The sequence below is a fragment of the Caenorhabditis remanei genome, chromosome X (genome assembly GCF_010183535.1).
Source record: "Caenorhabditis remanei strain PX506 chromosome X, whole genome shotgun sequence".
Classification (NCBI taxonomy): domain Eukaryota; kingdom Metazoa; phylum Nematoda; class Chromadorea; order Rhabditida; family Rhabditidae; genus Caenorhabditis; species Caenorhabditis remanei.
The window spans coordinates 11302862-11312320 of record NC_071333.1 but is presented as its reverse complement, the minus strand read 5'-3'; the positions used below and the strand labels follow the sequence as shown (position 1 = coordinate 11312320).

Here is a 9459-nt window from a genome sequence, read left to right as displayed (position 1 = left end):
TTGTTCACTATGACGCTATTAGATGGTTACGAAAGAAACAGAAACCTTTTTGTCCCATTATTTCTTCAGAAAACTTTTGTCTTCTCACTGCACTTCTTTCCAGCAATTCCTCATTGCTCAATTCACTCCTCCTCCTTTTTTTGTGCTCCTGTCTCTGTGTTTCGGCAATTTGATTGGCTGCTCTTCTGCTTTTTCTCATGACCGATAGGAGGGTCCCTCTGTCATGTCCATGTTTTTCGTTGACATCCTTCTTTCCCTCCTGCATAGTGTGTCCCTCCTCTTTTCACATTTCCTTTTCATCTTCAAGATTTTTGTCCCGTTTTGTTGCCCTTGACAGAGACAAACAGACAAACAGAGAAAAGGTAGATGGTGGTCTTCAAGTAATGAAAATCGCATCCGAAAGTATACTATTTTTGTTTTCCTTCCCTTCCATGAACCCACTCTTCATTTTTTTTCTCTGTTTTCCGAATCTAGTTTCAAATGTTTCGTATTCTGGTCTGTATGCAAGAATATGCGCGTACGCGACGCTCTACGCAATAATTCATCGGTTTTTCGGAAGGAGGGTGCTGTAATTTTTCTCCGTCCGTTTTTTTTCTTGTCTCCTTTCTCGTACGACTTAGTCGAATTGCTGCCAACCCCTCTATTTTTTTTAGTCCAGGAGAAGGGAGAAAGCCTTCATTTTCATTTTCGCTTTGTCTCTGCTCGTTCCCCCATTCGGCAATTTTATTCCCGAAAAGTACACCAGTGTTCCTTCTCATTTTCGATCGAACTAAAAATTCCATTTCGTGTTTTTCAGATAAACAATGGGTAGTTTCATCTCGTCACCACAAGTTCTTACACGAAAGGTGTCGGGTCAATTCCAAGTCGGGTGCAAAGATTTGATGATCGATGGAACTGTTCTGGGAGATCGCGGATTATTTATGAGACTATATTTTCCAACGGATTCTGAAGTGAGTTGTTAGAGGGAAAACACGCTCAAATATTAATGAAGAAGGGGAACCACTAGTCTGCTCAATTATGGAGTGTGTGCCAATGTTTTTTGAAACAAAAGGAACCATTATTGCATTTTCACTCAAGTGCAGTTTGGGAATGTCGACCAAAAAAATGATGCTTCATAGAAACAAAACGTTTTTGTATATCGTGATTTTGCAACAAAATTGCATTCTTAATCTAATTTAATCAGTCTAATGAGTTGATTTGATAAGAATTGTTAGCTGGGGAATCGAAATAAGAAACTAATTCAACATGAAAGGTATACGCCAATTTGATTGATATCCAACCTCCAAACACCGGAAATGACTAAGTCGTCTGGAAATGAGATGGAATCAGTAAAGTAAAAAAATTGAAATGTTTTCTAGGTCACCGATATCTCGTCGTTCCCACTATGGCTCCCAAAACCTCAGTACGCACATGGTCTTGGAGAATATCTAGGACAATCTCCACAAAAAATGAATCTTCTCACTTCAACGGTTGTCGGAGACAAAAGGTTCGAGATTTCTAGCTGACATTTCTCAACTTGACAAATCTTCCATCTGGACACCAATTTGATTTCAGAGAGGATTGCATCGAGAATGCTCAACTGTCAACGAAATGTGACAAATGGCCGATTGTCGTGTTCTCCCATGGTCTCGGCGGTTCTCGCACTTTCTACTCCACCTACTGCACGTCGTTGGCCTCTCACGGCTACGTTGTTGCAGCTGTCGAGCATAAGTAGACAAATCCGGATTAAGTGAGAGAGAAGATTATGTTGCAATTTTTGCAGGGACCACTCAGCCTGCTGGACCTATCAGCTGTCGGAGAAAAACGGAGAGCTGGTGGAGCAGCCGATCAAAATTAAACTGATTGAGAAGAATGAGAAGAATGAGTTCAAGATCAGAAATCAGCAAGTGAGTTTAGTCCAGAGTTTGGTATTATCGGCAGTTGTATGACGTATGGGACCATCAGTTGATGTTAAAAACGACATGTTGTTTTGTGAAGTTTCGAAAGAAACTTTAACCTGTTGATATAAAAAAAATACGAACTGAAATCAGTAAACAACAAATATTTTCTGTGTCACAACAATTAGATGTTTAAATTCAAAAGTTTAACATCAGCCTCAGAGATCTTTGGTTCATAATTATGTTACTACCAATGATGTCAGGAAATAACATGTGGACTAACTAGACGATAACATAGTATTTGCTCTATTCTCCCGGACACACTAGCCAAAACTTGATAGGGAGGACAGATTATCTTTCAAATAATTTTCAGGTTGGAAAGCGCGTAACCGAATGCGTCAAGGCATTGAACGTCCTGGAGCAGCTCAACCTTGGAACTGTTCCAGAAAAAGTTCTCATCGGAAACGATTTCAACTGGGGACAGTTCAAAAACAAGCTCATCATGTCTTCAGCCTCTGTCATCGGACATTCATTTGGTGGTGCAACGTCTTTAGCCTCATCCGCCTACACTACAGACTTCCAAGTAAGAGTCAGAGCGTCAATCAAACATGAGATATGTCATATTTTGTAGAAAGCCATTGTTCTTGACGGTTGGATGTTCCCACTGGATTCGACACAACAAGAACAAGCAAAACAACCAACAATGTTTTTGAATGTTGGGGATTGGCAGTGGAATGAAAATTTGGATGTGATGAAGAAAATCTTCCCTCACAATGATGGAAACTTGGTACTGACTTTGAATGGTGCAGTTCATCAATGTTTCTCCGATTTTCCATTCATCTTCCCAATGTGGCTGGCTAAGAAGTTTGGAGTTCAGGTAAATCACATCAACTTATACAATTTTACCAAACAAAAAATTATTATTTTCAGGGATCAACTGAATCTTCCCTTTGTATGCAAGCAGCCATCGAGCTTTCTTTAGCTTTTCTTGAAGAAGGAAAAGAGGGAGCTCAAAAACTCAAAGATGACAAGTTCTCCAACTTCATTACCAATGAAGTTTACGGTCGAGAGAAATTCAAACTCTAAATGAAACATGATTTTGTTTTTATTCAACGGGTCTATATCATCCGAATGCCGTTTTCAATCCGATTTTTTGTAATGCCGATGCTACTGTGAATAAAGTTTGATATAATTTTTCAGACAACTTTATTGATCTAAACCCATCATGACTAAATCATAAACTATACATAAGATGGAACTGAAAACAAAATAGTGTGGTTTATTTTTATTACTAAAATGAATGTCTAAAATCAGTTTATATAAGAACTTGTTCAGTTAATCAAAATACATTATTGTGCGAGGAAGACAAAAAGAGATCATCGGGAGAGTTTATTACTGGTGTGCGAGGTTTTCAAGGAGTTGTTTGTGCTTGAAGTATTGTGACAAGCGATCTCTTCCATATTCCTGAAAGTATAAAAAATAAGATTAGATAGTAGTGAGTAGGTAATCGTACCGCAAATCCGAAACCAACTGGTGAGAGTTCAACTTGAAGCAGTCCCCAAACACCCCAGAAGAAGTGAGAAACTGGAACAAATGGAAGAGTTTCCTGAACAAGATCCTCCGATTTCTTGTAGAGCTCATTCTCTCTAGTGTTTCCTTGCTCGCGAAGGTAGTTCACAAAGAATTCGAGCATCTGAATCAAAACTTTTGTTTATCACTCAGAAACTTTTTTTTTGAATTCATCTCACCTGCTCATTTTCTGGGAAGTTCTCCGGTTGAATCTTATAGAACGGTGCCTCATCGATATCGTAGTCAATGGTCCACTCGATAAAGTGATTAGCAAAGTCGAATGCTCTGAAAACACAAAAGTACTTGAAAGACACCAAATATCAAACCTCACCTGTAGTTATAACTGGCGTACTCAAAATCAATAAGGACAAGACGTGGGTCTGCCGGATTGAATGCAGAGAGACTGTTGCCCAAAGCCTGAGTCTCGTCCGATAACGAAGGCATGCGGATGTTTCCAGAAGAAGCTTTTGGAAGAAGAATATTTCCTTCTTGCAAGTCATTGTGACAGAACGTAACTGGGCTCTTGCTGAGAGAGATATGGGCTCTCAAGAATTCCAATTCTCTAGCAAGATCCAGACAATTGACACTGGAAACACCACACTCCTCAGGAAGATCAAAACGATGCTCTCCAGACACAGTTCCAGTCAACTGTTTTAGCCATCTGAAATATGATGGTTCATGCTAGTCGTACTACTATATTTTGCGAGTTTGTGTAATTTCAAATTTCAAATTACCTTTGCAACGCCTCGCACAAGTAGTCTGGTTCTTTCCAGATTGGAACTTCCAATTGATGAACTTTAGCGACACGTTTCGCAATTTTGGTCGACATGTGAGACAATGAAATTTCATGGCACGACAACGGACGCGACTGGAGAATTATCGGATTTAAGAAAAAAAAGGACACAAAAAACTTCTGGTACCACAAAACTAACCGGAATGTATTCCTCGAGACGCCCTCCACTGAAGATGCCATAAAGCTTTGGTCCCAAGTGACGCTCGGAGAGAAGAGTGAAAATGACAGATTCCGCGACAAGGTGACTCTCGGTCTCCGGATTGAAATACACGCGTAGAAGTACCTTGTTAGGTTCATTGCGAATTGGTGGATACACTTCAGAGAGACGACAAAGGAAGAGCATGTTGCTCATTCCACCCCTGAGATAAGTTTGATTAACGCGTATATCCAAATAAAAACTTACTTGATGCGACTAATTCTCAAGTGCTCCAATGGAACGGTCTTCCATGCTCCGCCAAGGAATCTAGCGCAGAGCATATGGGCACGTTCCTTTAACTCCGGAATGGTATTAGCATCCGTGTCAAGATCCATGGTGGAGAGAAGCTCCTTCATGCCTCTGTAACAATGAAAATCACTTAATATGGTGATAAGTTGAAAACCGAGTTTTCATAATAAAACTTGTCGGAAACTAAGAAACCCTAGAGAGTAACGGAAAAAACATGAAATGCTCTTTTTTACTGGCGTTCTCTCCCGCTTTTATACATTTCAGCATCCTACGCACTAACACATAAAATTATAAAATTTTGCACTAACACATAAAATTATATCCCAACTGAATGCCACGTTGAGATAAGGATGAACCGCCCCCACTAAAAAACAACTTTGCCATTTTGAACGGAACAAAAACGTCGAGAGGCACTCGCACAGGCAAACCAAAATGGCATCGTTCGGAAAAGAAGCGGGAGAACCTCAGCATTTATGTGCATTTATTGCATATTCTAGAAAAGCAGCACAAGAATGTCCTCTCTGTTGCACATAAAAAGGACGACGTCCCCCCGCCAACGATGGGTGCATGCCAGATGAGAATTGCATGATGATATCCAGAATTAGGGAGAAGAAGGAGGAGTTTTTTGGAAGGCACTAACTTAGTTCAGCGCGATCATGCACTTTTTCAGTTCAACACTAGAATGGGGCAAACTTTGTCTTCGAGAGAAGAGACATGAATTTTCAAAATGTTTGTCAAAGAAAGTGGAATAAATCTGAAACTGAAAACTTTTTGTCAAATTTCGAAATTTCTCTCGAAGTGCAAAAAGGCGGAAAAGGGAAATTGCTTGTTCCGTGGAAAATTATAGGTTTCAGTTTTCAGAGTTTATGGACACTGAAAATTATTGGGTTTCTTTCTTCATTTTCTTATTTTCTTATTTCCGTTATTGAGACTGGGATACAAAAAATTGTAGAAGAAGTACAAAACCACAATGGCAAATTTTTTTCCTACAAATAATAATTCAATGTCTTATTACGAATCAGACTAATATTTTATTATGTCTCCCCCAAACGTCAAAAACCAAATTTTTTTTACATGATTTCATATACGGTAGTTATACTGAAAATATGAAATAAAGTATCATAACCGGGTGCGCATCGCTCAGAAAGTAACTCTATACACATCTCCCGACTCCGAAATAGAACTCATTGAAACTGACGTCATCACGTCATCGTTTTTTTTCCGAAAATAAATCTTCTCTAATTTCAACAAGTAAAACTATATTCTCCTACTTGAACTACTTCGACCCAAAAAAGGATATCGAGTAGAACTGAACTAACAAGATATTAGTTAGTTCAGTTGAGAGACAAAAAAACGTGTAAATGTGTTCAAGTCTGTGCCAACTCTTCAACCTTCTTTACGTTTTCCCAGGAAAGATTTTCTAGGAAAAAAGGCAAAAGGAAGAAGAATCAAAGGAAAGAAAACTGAATGGAAGATGAAAAAAGGGGACATCTTAAGCTGTCTCTCCTGGTTACGGAAATCGTAAAAGAGAGTTTATGGGATTCATTGTTACCATAGAAATTCAATTTTAACGTATTTCTTTGAATGAGCGTGGAATTTTTCTATCTGAATTCAGAATAGGTGAATAATCGGAATATTTCTTTCTATGGTCTTGAGAATATTTATGTATGCTAATAAACCATTTTGTTTTTATGACTTTTTTTCATATGCTTTTGTTTAATGACTCTCAATTGGAGTCCAATTACACTTCTTTTTTACAACTCCTTCATTTTTATGTAGACACCCTAACCTGAAATGTCCTTCAGCCACGAGACTCATGTTTGCGGCGGATATCAGTTTGTCCTCGTCGTAGTGAGCACGGGAAACTCTGAAAAAACTCATTATTCTTCTGAATCACATGAAATTGTTTGAGATACGAGCAAAGAAAAGAAGATATCCGCGGGACTTGAAGCAAAACCAATTTATCTTTTTCGCCCTTCAAATTTATGGGTTTTCACATTCTATCCGATTCGGCTAGTTTTTTTCTTTTGCATAAAAAAGAAGAAAAAACGGTTTGGTTCGAAATTGAATTTGTGCTTCCTCGAACAAGAAACGAGAAAGAACAAAAAATGTGAAAAGTGAACCAAGAACTGCGAATTGTGAATTGTAAATCGGTCCGAAGGGACTACTCACACTAACATGGTCATGGCTCAAACGTGTAAGCAACAAATAGCAAAACACTTGTTTAAGCAAGTTTTGAGTTCAAGATTCTTCTTTAGACAATTGATTTTAAATTTCGAATGAAAAAACATTGAAAACAACACTTACTTTCTGGACGACATTTTTAGTTTGAGAGATGATCAGATTCTGCTGACGTAATATGAGAAGTAGTGGTGCTGTCTCACTTTGGATTTCTTTTTTGGGAAATGCCAAAAAAATCCGAGGAGAAGTTTTCAAAAGAGAGGGCAGCGAGATTCACACGAAATTGGTGGCTATGAGCTGGTGCAGCAAGTGAGGATGGCTTGTGTAGCTGGACTCTTTCACCTGGCGCCTCTTCGATTCTCTTTCACACTCATCAGATTGGGTCTTGCTCGCAGTCTGTGAGAAAACGACCACGGAGAAGAGGAGAAGGAGCTCTTCAACTTGACAAACACTAGCGGTACAACTATTTATATACTCATGTTAATTTGTCATTTTTCGAGAGAAGAGAGACTCACTTGTTTTTTCGAGTCAACCTTTTTTATTTTTTTTTAAACTTCAGAGATCATTAGGTGTTCAGTAAAATTAATTTGGATTACGTACGTAAACTCTGAGTTTTTTCCCCGGATTTTCTGATAATAATATGAAGTTTCAAAATCTGAATCTTTGATCACCTTGTAATGTTTCAGCAGATTTAGTTAAATGTCAATTCCTCCGGTAAACTAAACGACTTTTAAAATTAGTTGAAGGAAATTTTCAAACCGAAATGATTTCTTTCACAAGTCAAGAAAAAGAAACAAGAAACATTGCGCACAAAAAAATGCAGAAAAGATGAGCAAAAAAGGGAAGAAAAGAAAAGAAAACTGAGCCAGAAAGAGATAGGTTTCTATCACGTGTTCTATTTGAGAAACGAGAGAAAAATAGAGAAAGAAGGCCTTCTGGAAAAATGAGACAAGTCGCTTCGAACCAACAAAACGGAGACGTTGGTTTTTTCTTGTTCCATTGTTGGTCCGCTTTCGTCAAGTAACTTGGGATTTTGTCTTTTTCTTCTCCTCAGAGATAACCAGATTTTCGAAAAAAGGAAGAGTTTGAACATCTCTAGAGTGAGATTCAGAAACGTTCAAAGAAGAGTATGCAAAAATCGAAAGTTAGTTTGTTTTCGTAGTAAAACTGTTTTTGTTCAGGAGCATACTCGAAACAATATAAAATGCAAGCTATCAAGATAAATCTACAATTTTTATTCAGTCAGCATTTCGATCAACTAAAGTGGCATGAGTATCATTTTGTACATCTGATTGATCTAACGAAACTTTATTTGATTTTCAAATACACTGTCTTCATTCTCGTTCAATTAAGTTTCTGTTAACTCCAAATTCATAATGCGATATCAGAGATTCACAATCAGAAAATCCATCGTCATATTCTCCTTGTGGACTGACGCAGTAGGCGTAATCCTGAAGCTGCTGCATACTCATCCCTGAATAAATCATCATCTCGTTGTCTCGCAAACTTGTGAAATCATAAACATCGTTATCTGAAAATAAATTGATTCGCTGCTATCATTGTTTGTGGTTTGTGGTTTACTCGTTGCCCAACAGTTGCAAATTGCTTGATTCCGTCCAAGTGCGCTTTTAAATAGATTGATAACTTCCTGAAATATTTTTTATGCTGGAAGATTTGAAGAGTTTACTAGGTACCTGATCAGTGAAAATGAAACGGTCATTTGGGTAATAATATAAAAATGCAAGTGCTTTCAGATCAAGTATCCTGAATCGTAATCCGTCCCCTGAAAAAGTAGAAAAAACACTTTTAGTTGTAATGTACGTGACAAACCAATAAATGTAATTATAGAACACGCTTCCGGATCCATACATAACCTAAACAGAAACGACCACAACCATTCATAAGCTGAACTCAAAACACTTGTTTACATCATCACATGCATTACTTACAGTTTCTTCTCAAATGACATTTTCCGGCGTAAAATTCAAACCAACTCCGATCATGCATAGTTGCTAGTCACTATGAGGTGATAACTGCAAATTGATAAGAAATTGAAGAAAAGGACTTTGTTTTGTTTTTCTACCATAAATACCATCAGAAATGTCTTCAAAACTGACTCAGCACTGTTGTCGCTGTTTCTTTTGGAGTCTGCCAACAAAACAACAAGCTGATAAACAAAAGAAAAACGGGAAGGAACAACACAGGACGTATTCGCAATTGATGAATAACTCTTTTATAAAAATAGAACTTTTCAAAGTTGAAAAGAGGCAAAAAAAAGAAGAGCGAGGTATACAACTGTACAAACATATGAAAAACGTGCATAAATTTTATTATTCGACAACATTGTACTGTTCATCAAGTTTTGTGAAATGCTAGCTTGGTTATGTTTTGGGAATGTTACAAAAATACACCGAAGAAAAACTGATTATGAGCCTCAAACGGCATCAAAATGCGAATGGGAGACAAATAAAAAGAGTATGGTACAAAAATAGGTAACAAAGAAAGAAGAATTAACGTTTCATGGAAGCCTAATGTCACTAACCCGAGTTTTCTTCATTTAAGTTTGTTGGGATTCTCAATGTATTCTCTTAAAT

The 9459-nt window shown here is 37.8% G+C and overlaps 2 protein-coding genes across 2 annotated transcripts; both read right to left on the bottom strand.

The window, feature by feature from the left end:
• Window positions 1-3269: 3269 nt before the first annotated feature.
• Window positions 3270-6565, bottom strand: GCK72_024230 (uncharacterized protein; the record flags this gene model as incomplete). The annotated part of the gene is made up of 8 exons (XM_003118423.2): window positions 3270-3341; window positions 3391-3570; window positions 3626-3731; window positions 3778-4107; window positions 4181-4314; window positions 4379-4598; window positions 4643-4795; window positions 6474-6565. 8 exons carry the CDS (start codon window positions 6563-6565, stop codon window positions 3270-3272), a joined length of 1287 nt encoding a protein of 428 aa, XP_003118471.2.
• Window positions 6566-8199: 1634 nt separating this feature from the next.
• Window positions 8200-8732, bottom strand: GCK72_024229 (uncharacterized protein; the record flags this gene model as incomplete). Its single annotated transcript, XM_003117835.2, has 4 exons — window positions 8200-8396; window positions 8447-8513; window positions 8560-8648; window positions 8696-8732. 4 exons carry the CDS (start codon window positions 8730-8732, stop codon window positions 8200-8202), a joined length of 390 nt encoding a protein of 129 aa, XP_003117883.2.
• Window positions 8733-9459: the final 727 nt, after the last annotated feature.